Below are 15,998 nucleotides of genomic sequence, written 5' to 3' on the forward strand. Positions count from 1 at the left end.
CATTGAGGGCCATATAGAGAAAAACACACTGACGGCTGGGCCCCTAGAGGTGAGGTATACTGCCTCATAAATTAAGTTATAAGTTGGCAAAATCAATCAACTGTAGGTAAATAATGCTTGATACTAGAATATGCTTTAAGAAAATAGAGGGTCTATTTCAAGTTATGGAAATACGTTTTTCTGCTTTTTTGATCAACTAAGGTTTGTTAGAAAAATGTTTTCAACTTTAATCGACTAGATTTAGTCATGATAATACATTTGATTTTGAACGCTTTTTCAGGTGCTCAAAGACACTTGACAGTGGTATCTGCACTGAATTTATTTGACAAATTGGGCCTATTGACACATTCATTCTGAGTTTCATGTGTGGGCCATATTCCATTAGCCTATACTTTTTCAATTAGCCAATTCAAAAGGGTCCACGGGCCACAGTTGGCCCCGCAGCCTTAGTTTGGACCCCCCTGACGTAAGGTAGTTATTATTAGGTCATCTGACTGATCACAGGACAGCTGTGATAGGGTTGTAGCCTAATATGAAGAGCTGAAATGGAAGATAGGCAGCTCATTATTTTTAATCAGCTATTAATAATATTTCATTCTTGTTACTCAGCTCTCTCTGTTCCCCCTCCGTCTATGTGCCAGATATTGTACTTTGTCCACCACTACATTTAATTACCAGCTTTAGTTACTAGTTCCTTTATAGGCCTACATGTTTAAGAATCATTGCAACCCACTGCATTAATAAGTTAAGCTACAGCTGTATTTCAAGTATTTAAAATGGGCTCCCCCATTCCAGCAGCGAAGTTAGATGCTGAACACATTAATGCACCAATATATGTAGTCCGGTGATGTAATAGGGCAGGCTATATCAATCTCAGTCAAATATCTGAGCAGTATTGCTCCACTGGAGTTGAACATATAGAGCACGTGCTGAGGTTAACGCTGTTATCACATTTGACTGAACACGTGTGTGGTGACTTTGAAGTGGAACCCAGATTTAGAACCTCATTGTTGACATTTAATTAGTTTCGATGTTGTTGCTTGTTTATAGCTGTGGAACCGGATGTGACGTGGCTGCTATATGCACCAGCTGATCGCAGCAGTAAACAGTTCGGTCATTACTGTCACTTTTTGATGAAAATCCGCAAGCACAGCAGCAACGGGTCACGCGCTACTGACAGGCCGCTGGAAATGCCGCGCGTGCAGCGGATACTGTCTGTTTTGTTTGACAGACTGCTCAGTGTCGAGGCCTACTTACGATGCTAAGCTAACCAGCTAGCTGTCACCATTCATGTAAACAAGTGGTGAAGGCAGTGGACGGTCAGGGTTAGCCCCTCTAAGCCGGACGGTGAGGACAGTGCGACCGGCCTACACTCCTCCATGTTGAGCTAATGTCTGTTTTGGTTGTCGGAAGCCTATGACTGTGACTTTCAGCAGCGATCCCGGACAGCTACAAGATGTGGATAAAGCTGTTCTTCTTGCTCTTGTATTTTATGGTGTTGTTTATGCTAGCGAGGCTCTTTGAGGCAGTGGTCTGGTATGAGACTGGGATGTTCTCCACCCACCTGGTGGACCCCGTGAGCCTCAGCTACAAGAAGCTGAAGACCATCCTGGAGAGCAGGGGACTGCCTTACTCCGGCCTGGCCGAGAAGAAGGATGTCAGCGAGCTGGTAGAGAAATCAGGTAATCATACAGTTACACAAAATATTTTATGTTGAGACATTTTGGAAAATGCTTTAATAAACGATTTTACTGTAAAAAATAACCTCTAAATGCAGAACTTCTTAACAAAAACAAACCATTCTTCTATACTGACTTTACACATATGAGACTAAAACATTCAGAAACATGTTTCACTTTAGGATCTGGGTGTATAAGTCTAACTCTTTGTAACTCTGGTCCCACAGGAGAGCTGACACATGGAGAGCTGTACTCAGCCATGAAGAAGGAGAAGGAGCAGACGGAGGCAGGAGACGGCAGCACCATCTTCAGTGGAGAGATGCACTTCTATGAGTTAGTGGAGGACACTAAAGATGGGATATGGCTGGTGCAGGTAATAACACTCAATAGTAGGAGATATGAATGTATTGTACGCATCTAGGTACACATATTATATTACTAGATGAGTGGAGATGAAATAGTCTTCAACAATGATTATGAAATAGCATTTTTGCTTTAAATTGCCATCCCTGGTATGAAGATGGGTCGGGTGGTTGCAATATCTCCACAGAGCCTTGATGCACTGTGGACAATTTACATTGTGCACAGTGGCCCCAAGGAGCGGGGAGAGAGGGCAAAGTGCTGCAAAGCTCTAGAGCCACTAGCCACCTTCCTCCGGGACATCCCGGCAGCTTGTGGCGCCCCCCCCACAGAGAGAATGCGCTCTGTATAATTCTGTGTTGTTACTGCTACAGTGCAAGTAGCTTAATGCGGTCACAGAGCATCCTAAACGTCTCTTTTACTCTGTTTATTGCAGTGATATGATCAGCATTAAAGTCATATCTGTATCTCTCCCAGACGATGTATGCTGATGTGAATCACATGGTAGTATCAAGAGCTCATATCCAAGAAAGTGAACACCCTTGATTAGTGGTACTTTATTTCATATTTTAGGCATTTCACTAACTGTTGCATACTCTATCAGACAACAGTTAAGGCAGTAATGTAATCATTTCATTCCGTGGCAAAGAATGTATGACGAACTTCAGATCCATTCATGAGTGGGGCAGAACATTTAACTGCTACATGTGTCTACAGTCTATTTTCTGCAATCAGGTGTTAAACCACTTCTGTCATTCATGGTTGTAGGAAATAGAACATTGTTTGGTATTAGCTGTGTGACCCTGTCCTGTCCCGTTAACCTGCAGGTCATTGCCAAGGACCGGGAGGCCCTGCTCAGTCAGTCTAACTGGGGGAAGATGGTGCAGAAAGTGTCTCAGTTTGGGATCAGAACTGGAACCTTCAACTGCTCTAATGATTACAGGTGGGATGCAGGGCCTACTTCAAATTCACATAATGACACATAATGCTCATCTGGCAGAAGCATGTGGAGCAATTGTGTTAGTAAGACAATTACATTTCTTCTTATTTGTTTGAGATGTTCTAATGTTCATCTTTCTCTACCTCTGAAGGTTTTCTTTTTGTAGTAAAACTAGCTAATGAGATATTTGAGCTATAGACAAAATTCAAATGCCACAAGTTCAGTATTAAGTAGAAGATGCTATCGCCATTACTGAAAAAATAAGGCACATTTTAGTCCGACCATAAATCCTGTATGTAATTCCATTGTCGGTTGATACCATTTGATTTTGTATTGACTATAGGTCTGCCAAACTTAGGAAAGCTATAGGGGATGCTACGGCATCATCATGAATTCGTCGTGGACAGCTACTCAAATATTTAAGGGCTCAGAATCAGAACCAAGTTTATTGCCAGGTACGTTAACACATGCAAGGAATTTGCTTTGGTATCTGCTGATGCGAACAACTAAGATGGCGCCGTGGATGGCTGCTTAACTAGAATTTTGAGAAATCTACCTAACTTACATTTTTTTTTAAATTGGAACGTAAATATTGTATTTATTTACTCCACTCCATTTATCTGATTGCTGATTGATTCCTCCCCATATGTGTAATATAAAAAGTAGCTGACCAAAAATAGGCCAGTTTGTAATGAATGAAGACTTCAAACCATTTCAGTTTGCCTTCATTCACACACTCTGTCTTCTCCTCATTCACATACAGCAATCTCCCGTATATCTATTTCAGTATCACAGTGTCACCTCATACTGTAAGAGTTGTTGCATTAGAAAGACCATCCACTGGGCAACAGAAATAATATATGAAAAAGCCCGATATTTCTTCTTTTGTTTGTGTCGGCAACCTGCCATGTTTTAAACCAAGTGATGAACAGGACCATTGATGTGGGGCTGTCAGTGTGGGGCGGGGGCGGGGGCGCGGGGGGAGGGAACCATCCAGCAGTTGTCAGCTTCCACACATTATGTCTTCCTGTCTGTAGGAGAGTAGGTGTGTGATTGTATACTGACATGGTGCCTCTCTGCTCTGTCACCAGGTCCTGTATCAAGCGTGGCTGGCAGCGCTCCACTCTCATCATGTCCGTTCCTCAGACTTCAGCATCAAAGGGCAAAGTCATGCTTAAAGAATACAATGGCCGTCGCATTGAACCTGAACACATCTTCCGCTGGATGACCTCACATGTGGCTCATCGAATCAAAACACTGCATCAGTCTGAGCAGCTGGTGGAGGAGTGGCGCTCTGACCCCGCCCACCCGGTGAAGATGTTCCTGTTCGCCTGCCTGCCCCAGCCCCCCGCCTTCTTCTCTGCGCTGTCCGTGAAGTTTACTGGAAGGATCGAGTTTGTTTTCGTGGATGTACATCACTGGGAAAACCACAGCAGCCTATCAGAGATAGATGTGACACAGAGCCCCGCCTACATTCTCAAGATGCCTGAGGGCATCTATCGCTATGGCAGCAGGTGCAGATTAAACATTTTATATTCTAATGAGTTATTGTACATAAAAAGTAATACAATTTGTTCCACTCCTCTCCATTTCTCCTTCACTCTTCTTCTTTTTGTCTTCTCCTCTCCTTCACTCCTCTCCTCCTTCACTCCCCCCCCTTCACTCCTCCTTCACTTCTCCCCTCCTTCATTCACTCCACCCCTTCACTCCTCCTCTCCTTCACTCCTATCCTTAACTTCTCCTCTACGGAGTGTGGACTGGTAGCTGGAGAGGTTCCAGTTCACCTCCTGGGCCCTGCCAAGGTGCCCTTGAGCAAGGCCCCCCACCTGCTCCGGCGAGCTGGCTGCCCTTTCACTCTGACACCTCCCCTATCCTACATGTGTGTAAACACCAACATTTAAAAAAAGTAATTTCCCTGTTGGAGATTAATAAAGTATGTTTTTGTCTTCTTCACCCCTCTTCCTTCCTTTTCTGCTCTTTGTCTCCACCTCTTCTTTACTCTTCTTCATATTTTCTTCAATTGTCTGGTAATGATTTTTGAAGCCAAGGCAGATTGGCTCCTCCTCACTAACACTATGAAAGTGGATCAGTCCTGTTCTGAAGTCTTTACACTGGTTCCTCACTAACACTATGAAAGTGGATCAGTCCTGTTCTGAAGTCTTTACACTGGTTCCTCACTAACACTATGAAAGTGGATCAGTCCAGTTCTGAAGTCTTTACACTGGTTCCTCACTAACACTAAGAAAGTGGATCAGTCCAGTTCTGAAGTCTTTACACTGGTTCCTCACTAACACTAAGAAAGTGGATCAGTCCAGTTCTGAAGTCTTTACACTGGTTCCTCACTAACACTATGAAAGTGGATCAGTCCAGTTCTGAAGTCTTTACACTGGTTCCTCACTAACACTAAGAAAGTGGATCAGTCCAGTTCTGAAGTCTTTACACTGGTTCCTCACTAACACTAAGAAAGTGGATCAGTCCAGTTCTGAAGTCTTTACACTGGTTCCTCACTAACACTAAGAAAGTGGATCAGTCCAGTTCTGAAGTCTTTACACTGGTTCCTGACTAACACTAAGAAAGTGGATCATTCCAGTTCTGAAGTCTTTACACTGGTTCCTCACTAACACTAAGAAAGTGGATCAGTCCAGTTCTGAAGTCTTTACACTGGTTCCTCACTGACACTAAGAAAGAGGATCAGTCCAGTTCTGAAGTCTTTACACTGGTTCCTCACTAACACTAAGAAAGTGGATCAGTCCAGTTCTGAAGTCTTTACACTGGTTCCTCACTAACACTAAGAACGTGGATCAGTCCAGTTCTGAAGTCTTTACACGGGTTCCTCACTAACACTAAGAAAGTGGATCAGTCCAGTTCTGAAGTCTTTACACTGGTTCCTCACTAACACTAAGAAAGTGGATCAGTCCAGTTCTGAAGTCTTTACACTGGTTCCTCACTAACACTAAGAAAGTGGTAAGTCCAGTTCTGAAGTCTTTACACTGGTTCCTCACTAACACTAAGAAAGTGGATCAGTCCAGTTCTGAAGTCTTTACACTGGCTTCCCGTCTGTCAAAGAACTGATTTCAAAATACTGCTGCTGGTTTATAAAGCATTGAATGGTTTAGGCCCAAAATACATTTCTGACCTCCTGCTAAATGATGAACCATCCAGATCTCTCAGGTCTTCAGGGACTGGTCAGCTTTCTGTCCCCAGAGTCAGAACTAAACATAGTAAAGCAGCGTTCAGTTATTATGCTCCAAATATCTGGAACAAACTCCCAGAAACCTGCAGGTCCGCTGCAGCTCTGACTACTTTTAAATCCAGGCTGAAGACTTTTCTTTTTGCCGCTGCTTTTAATTGAACTATTCACATCTTAAACTGCACTGTAACTTTTATCCATGTATTTTTTCTTTTAATGTTTATTTTATTATCTTTGCTTTTTAATGACTTTTTAAATGCCATTTTCTTAATGTCTTTCATTGTTGTAACGCACTTTGAATTTCCTTGTGTTGAAAGGTGCTATATAAATCAACTTGCCTTGCCTTTGCTTCTCTTCCTTCTCTCCTCCCCTCCTCTCTTCAGTATCGGGGAGTTCCTGTCCCTGGCTGCTATGGATACGTTCCTGCGCGGGGTCCAGCCGGAGGTCAACGATCTATTTGTCCTCAGTCTGGTCCTGATTAACCTGCTGGCCTGGATGGACCCCTTCATTACACAGGTCACTTAATCAAGCAACGTACTTAAGTACAATTTAGACAAATGGCTCATTGGTCTATGGGAACCTTACCTCTTCATTTTTCCATCTCTTTCCAAAAGACACAGATTACTAGCGTATTTATGAATACCAAAAGAACATAACAGCAAGTGAAAAAAGCATGCATGCAACTTACAGGCGGAACAAAAGCTGTCAAATTTGGCCTTTTCTGCGTCATTCTTCTGCATTTGCCTTCCCATGCTGTAGACTAGTCCCCCACTCTGGCTGGAGAGATCAGGTGCAGAGCTACATGAGCCACTTGACCTACTTTCTATTTGACATGATCAAGTTTGAAAATATGGTGCACCTTTGCAAATGAAACTACCTAACACTAGTCAACATGTATATAGTTTATGCAGTTTTACTACACTGTGTTACTGCTTTGTATTTCAATCTTCTGGATAGTTATTTCACAATGTATGAGACACCTTATACAGAGTGTTAGACAGAGAGAGGAAATGTCCAGTTAGTTCTGTATTTTTTGTCCAGTTCACTTTTAACATGTTTTCATTTTCATGGACAGGGAGCAACCGTGAAAAGATTTGTAGTTCTGATCCGAACACTTGGAACATACAACTCTATACTGCTGGGGTCCTGGCTTCCTGTTCTGGTAGGAAATCCTTCATACCCAACAACAACTAACTTCAGTTGATACATTATGTTGCTCTGGAGATAGAGGGGCTTTAATGTGTCCATGGGCAAGATCCTTTTGTGAATGAGCATGTACAGTGGCAAGAGAAAGTATGAGAGCCCTTTGGAATGTCCTGGTTTTATGCATTAATTGGTCAATAAATGTGATCTGATCTTCATCTTAGTCACAATTACAGACAGACACAATCCATTTTAACTAATAGCACACAATTGATTGGTTTGTTCTTGTCCTTATTGAATAGTTTATTCAAACATTCAGTGTAGTTTGGGAAAAGTATGTGAACCCCTCGCTTCCAACAGAAGCCAATTTGAGTCAGGGGTATCAGTAAAAAAAGATTGGAGGTCTTGTTCGAGCTACTTTTGACATTTAAAAATCACTAAAAAACATTTGACTTTGCTATTCACAAGGTGTGTCTGCTGATATGAACCATGGCTTAGTGGTTGTCCTGATTTCAGTGGGTTCTATCTTTTCCTTTGGTCAGGGGATTATACCAGCCTCACTATTGACTGAACTTGAGTTGAATTGATAGTATTGATCACTAATCAGTGATTGGTCCCTCCTTCAGGCTCTCCTCCAGCTGCCCTACCTGGACTCTCTGTACGGTTACAGTCTGAAGCTGCTCCGGTATGCTGACACCACCACCCTGGCCAGCCTGGTGAGAGCTGACTGGACCTTCTACTCCTCCCACCCAGCCCTCTTCCTGTCCACCTACCTGGCTCACGGCCTGCTCGTCGACTACTTTGAAAAGAAACGCCGCTGTGGCGTGAGGAGCCAAGAGGACAGCACCACAAACCTGGAGTGGCTGTCCAATCTGTGGGACTGGTACACTTCCTATCTGCTCCACCCAATCGCAGCGCTGCAGCAGGTCCCATCTGACTACTCAGACTGGGAGGTCGACCCCAACTTTTTATTAGAGCGTTTGGCTTTCCCTGATCTCTGGCTGCGCCCATTAGTAAACATGGAGTATATTGACACCCTGCCAACCTGGAGGTTCAGAGCTGCTGGTCCGGACAGAGGAGAGGGGGGGGGTGTAAAGCTGGATGAAGAGACGGATAGTTCACATTCAGACACAGAGAGCATGAAGCAGTTGGATGCAGTTCCCATCAGATCTCCAAACAGCTGCAAGAAACACGAGAGCTCATTGAGCAGTCAGGACAGCGGTAAACATTTGTGTGTACACACAAACACAGACCCCAGCAGTAGCTGTGAGTGTGTGTGTGCTGATGCATCACCACTCTGCTGTCGTCATGGGAACAGAAGCTCACCATTAGCTGACAGGACGGTTGAGGACGGCAGCCTGACATCCGAAGACATCTCCAACTATCAGCACTGTGATTGGTCGGTGTGGCCCTGTGATGTCCTGCAGTGTCTGGAGTGCGTGGTGTGTCTGGAGAACTTTGTGAGTGAGGAGCTGCTGATGGCCCTGCCCTGCGGCCACGTGTTCCACCAGCAGTGCATCGTGGTGTGGCTGGCCTCCGGCAGACACTGCTGCCCGGTGTGTCGCTGGCCCAGCTACAAGAAGAAGCTGCAGGGGGCTGCAATCAGAAGCTCCACGGGAAACACCCTGCAGGACTGATGCATACGTCTTACTTCGTTAGGGCTGCGTATCGATGTTAAATTGATCAGCCTAGATATTGTCTTACATTTTGGCTATGGTAATATCTTATATCGTAATATATAAGTGTGTTTTCCTAGTTTTTGAAGGCTCTATTGCAGTGAATGGATGTCATTCTATGAACTAAAAAGAGATTTCAGCTGTTTACTTTACCCACTTAATCATTATAACCTCATTATTTATCAAAAATGTCATTGTGTAAATCATTTGTGAAGCCCCCAATAGTCAACAGTAAAAACAAATTGAAATATTTGGTGAAAAATAAGGTGATATTTGTTTTTCTTCATATGGCCCAGCTCTGCTTCATGTGTCCTCTCTACTCTCATTGTTCATTGGCTCAGAGCTCACTGAGACTGTGTCTGATATTATAACAGGTTGCTTTTGATAAAGTTGGGAATGGGAAGGCTTACTTAGATATTTTTAAACTGGACCTTTTTTTCACATGTCATAATGACTAACGGGCCTAATATTTTTGAAATTGGTTCAGTATCGAGAGAGAGTGCTGCAGCCAGCAGTCACTAAACGAACTCCAATTAATCGCTTTGGGCTTTTCCGCGACCTCAATTTACGTCCAAGAATGCTTGCTCCTGCCACGGAAAGGCCTGATTGTAATATAAAAGCCTGACTACATCATGAACAGGACCGTCTAAGGGAGAAGTCTTTTTCTGAAATCTTGTGTTGCAATTGCATTAAGGAAATCGTCTAAATATTCTGCCATTACATTTCAAATCAACACTTTGCTAAGCTCTTTGTACTTCAACACATCTGATAACCTTGGCTTGACACCAGCTTTCAGCCAGTGTCTTCTAGCAACAAGTCACATGACTCAATAACAAACAGACCAGAGAAGCAAAATGTAGAACTAAACATTGTATTTCTCTTACTATAATGTTGTCTGACACTTATCGAGCGATTACATTGCAGACTGTTATTGTTATTGTACATGTTGTCCCCATTAATACATATAAACATGGGGACACTGAGTCCAGGTTGGAAAGTAGAGAAGTTAAAAAGACAGGTGGTGGGATCCTGTTGTCATAAAGCCATAAATCAGCTCCTAATGTTGGAGGCAATATACTGGCTGCTATCAGCAGACAGTGAAACTATGACAGCCCACTCACCATGGGTTCTTTATCCAGAGTAAACAAGCACACTTTGTAGTAACTGAATCACAAGACAATTGTACGAACTACATCCTGTGTTATGACTGACTGAATGAATGTGTTTAACATTTCTGAAGGTATTGACGTCACCATACTGGCAACTCCCCAGAATCTTCATTTCTGTATAAGTATTTATTTTGAATGTGCTTAAACAAGTTTCCTGGTCTACACCTATTAATATTTTCTGCCTTAATTCTGCCCTATCACATCCAATCAAATTCAATGCTAAATCTGTGTTTGATCACTCGGAACCAATATACAACAGTCATCATTCATTGTATTCTGACTGTGCCCAAGATTTACGTACTCATCTCCAAATTACATTCAAGCCCAATAGCCACCTGATTTGCATTAAACCTCAAGGTTTCACTTCACATTCTAGAAGTTGTTAAGTCTATGCAGTGGCGCATCTGCCGACTCAAAGCAAGACAAGGGCAAGTCTGATGCACCTTTTACTATTTTGTCTCCATTGGGTCTGCATGTCAAGTCTGCACCAGAGTACTCGGACATGTGGCCACATTTTTGGAATACAACAATTATAATTCAGGGACATATCAGCCAGAAATGTTTTTGAAACAAATAATGTATTTAAAAAAAGACACTTTTTAATATAATACATTTTAGACGTGAGTGGGCTCCACCAACCACCTGAGGCCTCTGCATGTGACTTTGAGAAGCTCAGGAGAGCAGTCTGAGGGCTGCTACAGCACTAACCAACTACAAACACTGCTCAGTGCTGTTAGGGACTTATTTCATGTAGTCAGCATTATAGCCTCTTTAGATTGTTGCTTTTAATTTAAAGTGCTTTTATCGACCATGTTTCCAGCAGCAGTTTCAGTGAAGAATTCTAATAAACCTACAAACAGCAGAGTCATTGAGAGCTGGTGACTAAAGAGGAGAATAAAGCAGATCCAGATACATATATGTTCTACAGGAGCTGGTGGAGACCAAAGCAGAGCTAAAAGGATAGTGAGTATTGGAGTGTATCAAGTGAACACACAGGACTTCCATGGAATGAGCATGTTGCTCTGAATCTTATGGGAATGGGCCTCTTTTTGCTGATGTGTTTACCATGTCCATTTTAGAGTATGATATGTCAGACATGTTTAGAGCTTACCAAAAAAAACAATTAATGCAGCTCCAACAACAGAGGTATTATTCAATCAATGCTGTATGATGACTGACCTTAAACAATACAGAAGGTTGATTGGAGATTTTAAAAATGAATTTGTCGAGATCACAGCTTTCAGATGCTACATTACTACAAGTATTCAGCGTGGATGGATTTATACATGTTTTTTCCCTTCATGAATCTATTGATGCCTGCCAGGATGTGAGGTTCAGTCAGGCTCTGACACCTTGACACCATGGGGGGCCTGTTGTGCAGGAGAAAAGCTGTCAGTGTGTCAGCCCCCCCCCCCCCCCCCCCCCCCCCCAACTGACGTTCAGCAGCACAGAACACAATCATGAGAAACCCAAAGTTCACTTCTTATACCATAAACAGTTTCACCACTCAACGCCTCAGGAGAAGAAACAAAGCTCTGATTGAATGATGGTAAGTAGTTCTCATTTCTCTCTTTTGCAAAAATGTAAACCTATAAAGTTTTTGGCGCCATTCATGAAAAATAATACACTGAACAAAAATATAAATGCAACACTTTTGTTTTTGCTCCCATTTTTCATGAGATGAACTCAAAGATCTAAAACATTTTCTATATACACAAAATAACCATTTCTCTCAAATATTGTTCAGAAATCTGAAAAAATCTGTGATAGTGAGCACTTCTCCTTTGCCGAGATAATCCATCCCACCTCACAGGTGTGGCATATCAAGATGCTGATTAGACAGCATGATTATTGCACAGGTGTGCCTTAGGCTGGCCACAATAAAAGGCCACTCTGAAACGTGCAGTTTTGCTTTATTGGGGGTCTGGGGGGGTCCGAAAACCAGTCAGTATCTGGTGTGACCACCATTTGCCTCACGCAGTGCAACATCTACTTCGCATAGAGTTGATCAGGTTGTTGATTGTGGACTGTGGAATGTTGGTCCACTCCTCTTCAATGGCTGTGCGAAGTTGCTGGATATTGGCAGGAACTGGAACACGCTGTCGTATACGTCGATCCAGAGCTTCCCAAACATGCTCAATGGGTGACATGTTAGGGTTATGGTTAGGGTTTAACCCTAGGGTTTTCGGACCCCCCCCAGACCCCCCCAATAAAGCAAAACTGCACGTTTCAGAGTGGCCTTTTATTGTGGCCAGCCTGGCACACCTGTGCAATAATCATGCTGTCTAATCAGCATCTTGATATACCACACCTGTGAGGTGGGATGGATTATCTCGGCAAAGGAGAAGTGCTCACTATCACAGAGAAATGGTTATTTTTAGAAAATGTTTTAGATCTTTGAGTTCATCTCATGAAAATGGGAGCAAAAACAAAAGTGTTGCATTTATATTTTTGTTCAGTGTAACTGGATTTGTTTTGGGAAGTTTTGTATTGCTTTAAATATTTTCGGAAGAAACTTAACATTAGACCTACAGCTTGCCTTGGGCGTCACTTGGTAAGAAAAAGTGGTGGGGACACTTTCAGATTTGAAAAACCACTACTGCATTAAGGGCCCGCAAACAAGACATTTGTACATACATATGCTTACAATGCTTTTTTTGAGAAATAGTGCAGTAAGCTACGCTGCAGCAAAGCTATTCTCTATTCAATGATCACTAATATTAAATGTGTCTCAGGTCCAAACTGCACCTCTTGGGTTACCAGAAGTACAGACAGAATGTGAGAACAGTCCTCCAGACTCTACATGTTCTCTTGTCCAAATAAACCTCAAAGTGTACAATTCTGTGTGCAAACTATCTTCAGATCATTTTAACAAATGATCCTAATGCAAAGTGGTGGGGACGAAACTGGCCCTTCCAAAAGTGGAGGGGACATGTCCCCAGCATCCCCAGTATAAATGACGCTTATGGCTGACACATTGTTCTGCGGCAGTAGGCTAAATGGAACAATGTCATCAGTCAGATCAGCATGGATGAGGGACTTTGAAGGCTTTTGTCTCTCCAACAAGGGGCGCTGCCGACACCTTTCTGTAACTGACCGAGACTCTCCCTCAGGGCCGGTTTTTGGCATAGGCGACATAGGTGGTCGCCTAGGGCGCCAGATCCAGGGGGCGCTGAGCTGGTAGCTCTGGGAGGGGAAAAAAACATTTTTGACCGTTTGCGCTCATCCTAATTTTCGGCCTTGATGTAACAATATTCATAATTAAGTAACCTTTCCCCCCTGTTTACACGTTTCACTTGCCCTGTACGATTGGCGCTGTAAGTGATGAAAGTGGGAGGTGTTGGCTTATCAGGCGCCCGCAGCTCACAGCCAAAGTGGGCGTGGGAGCGAGCGAGAGAGATAAAAGCAATTTGTGTAAACAAATATTTCCAAGGCACTCCTTTATAATTATTGCGATAAACAGGTTTAAAATCATTTCAATGTATACTATAGGACAGTAAACCAAAAATATCATTTAAAACTTGAGATAAAAAAATATGCATAAATAAATGTTAACTAATTGAATGAACAACAAAAATAAGTTACATTTATTTGTTATTGGCTATGGTAGGTTATTGGTTATGTCCACATATTTGGTTATTAAAATGTAAACCAATCTTTTTCATATGGGTGTTTAGAGTTGTACCCCCTAGATCAGGGGTGGGTAACCTCAGGCCCGTATACGGCCCGCGAGACCATTTGGTACGGCCCTCGAGGTAATTTATAAACACACGCAAAAAATAAAATAATAAAAGAAATCTAGACCGCAAAAGAATTAAACAAGCAAGTGGCTGTTTTTCCTGGCCAAGGTCAGGGTCCTTGGACACAACACGAGCCTACGGCCCGTCTACACTACAGGCATCAAAAATTCTTGAAGCTGGGCGTGTCTGAAGCTTGGCGATTTTTTGCGAGCAACGCGACCAACAAACAATCACATGAATCTCCCGCCCCCGACATACAAAGCAATAGCAATGTTAAAACGAAGTAAACTGGATATAAACTCTCCAAACAGGCGAAAAACCTACCAGTTTCACCCACTGTCTCTGCCACCTCCCTCCATGCCTGGTTCCTCCGGTTTGTATCCCGGTAAATAGTTCTGGTCGTAAAGAACCGGGTGATTTGCTACCGTAATATCTCGTTTGGAATATGAGGATATGAACTGCGGTCTGGCTCTCCCAGCTTGCACGCGGTTTGATTGGCCAGCGCTTGCTGGCCAATCAAAATACAGTTCGGCGAAGATTACAAATCTTCTAGGTCACCCCATTCAAGTGAATGGGCGAAGCGTTGAAAGCATTTTTCGATGCCTGTAGTGTAGACGGGCCGTGACGTGTCAGCACGTGGTATATGTCTCGTCTGACAGGGGTGCAGTTCTGCCAGAGAGCACCAGAACGTCGCTCGGCAAATTGCAGTACCCATAAGGAGCTGTACACATGCCGCAGTTTTTTGCGTGGCTGTGTCTTTAGTTGAAAGCCCAGTGGCGATCTGCTCATCTGTCATACTGTTCATACAGTCAATAACTTTGTTGTTATTAGCATCTGGTTTGCTAGCTATGCTAACGACTATAAGAAGCTTTTTCTACAACCAGTGAAATAAAGGCACATCTTTATATGATCATTATAGTTATAAAAAAAATAAGAGAATAAAGTAAACAGGTATAAAATACTATGTGAAAGTAAAAAAAAAGTTGTTTGTAAAATGATGATTTGTAAAATATCCATAAAGAAAAAGAAAATCTGTTTACAGTTCTGTTTCAAATGGGTGTTGAGATCCGTTTCCATAGGTCTCTTCATTTTGCTCAAAGTGCACCAGATTGATGCTTTTAACTTCAAAATTTAAAAAAAAATCTTCCCGGGGGAGCATGCCCCCAAGACCCCCATAGAGGAGGTTAGGTCCCCCCCCCCCTCTTAAATCATGTTCACATGGATAGGAAACTAAATACATTTGCACACATCTTGTGTCCATATCTTTCTGTTTTGGTGGTCATGCCACAACCGTGCACGTGCATACGTGAGTCATGGTGAGATATCTGGATTAAGAGGTTGCTTTTTCTTTGCACAGCATGAAAGAAAGGCCAAATGAATGGGCTGTGATTTTAGTATTTTTAAGCAGAGGTCAATAATTTGTACAGCCCTCGGAGGATGTTGAAAAAATTGAAATGGCCCTTGAGAGGAAAAAGGTTCCCCACCCCTGCCCTAAATCTAGTCTCTAGTAGTCTAATAGTCTGCTCAAAGTGCACCAGATTTTAGCATTTTACTTTAAAATGTTCAAACATTTTGAAGCATACCCCCGGACCCCCCCTAGAGGATGTGGCGTCCACACCCCAATGAAAACATGTTCATACAATACTGAATACATTTGAAGCCTTTTTGATGTATATTTCCATTACCATTTTGTCTATTCTATTGTGTATTCCTTGGATACTTTTATCTTTTCTACTGTACGATTTTCTGGCAGGGGGGGGGGGGGGGGGGGGGGGGGCGCCAGCTAAAATATTGCCTATAGGCAGCAAATTGGTTAACCGGCCCTGCTCTCCCTGTCTCCCACTTGCTGTGTGTGTGTGTGTGTGTGTGTGTGTGTGTGTGTGTGTGTGTGTGTGTGTGTGTGTGTGTGTGTGTGTGTGTGTGTGTGTGTGTGTGTGTGTGTGTGTGTGTGTGTGTGTGTGTGTGTGTGTGTGTGTGTGTGTGTGTGTGTGTGTGTGTGTCGTTGTGTGTTTTGTGTTTTGGGCTCGAGACAGCTCCAGCCAGTCAGACGCCAGCAGAGTTGAGCCCCCCCCCCCCTTCTGTTCTGTGCTCTGCTCCTCTA

The 15,998-nt window shown here is 43.0% G+C and overlaps 1 protein-coding gene across 1 annotated transcript; it reads left to right on the forward strand.

Moving 5' to 3' along the window:
* The first annotated feature begins 13 nt into the window (after positions 1 to 13).
* Positions 14 to 9,253, forward strand: rnf103 (ring finger protein 103). Its single transcript, XM_079671854.1, has 7 exons — positions 14 to 1,682; positions 1,907 to 2,052; positions 2,867 to 2,982; positions 4,071 to 4,493; positions 6,553 to 6,685; positions 7,245 to 7,331; positions 7,939 to 9,253. Exons 1-7 carry the CDS (start codon positions 1,457 to 1,459, stop codon positions 8,947 to 8,949), a joined length of 2,142 nt encoding a protein of 713 aa, XP_079527980.1. The 5' UTR covers positions 14 to 1,456; the 3' UTR covers positions 8,950 to 9,253.
* The last annotated feature ends 6,745 nt before the right edge of the window (positions 9,254 to 15,998 follow it).

Source organism: Notothenia rossii (genome assembly GCF_949606895.1).
Source record: "Notothenia rossii genome assembly, chromosome: 3".
NCBI classification, from domain to species: Eukaryota; Metazoa; Chordata; class Actinopteri; order Perciformes; family Nototheniidae; genus Notothenia; species Notothenia rossii.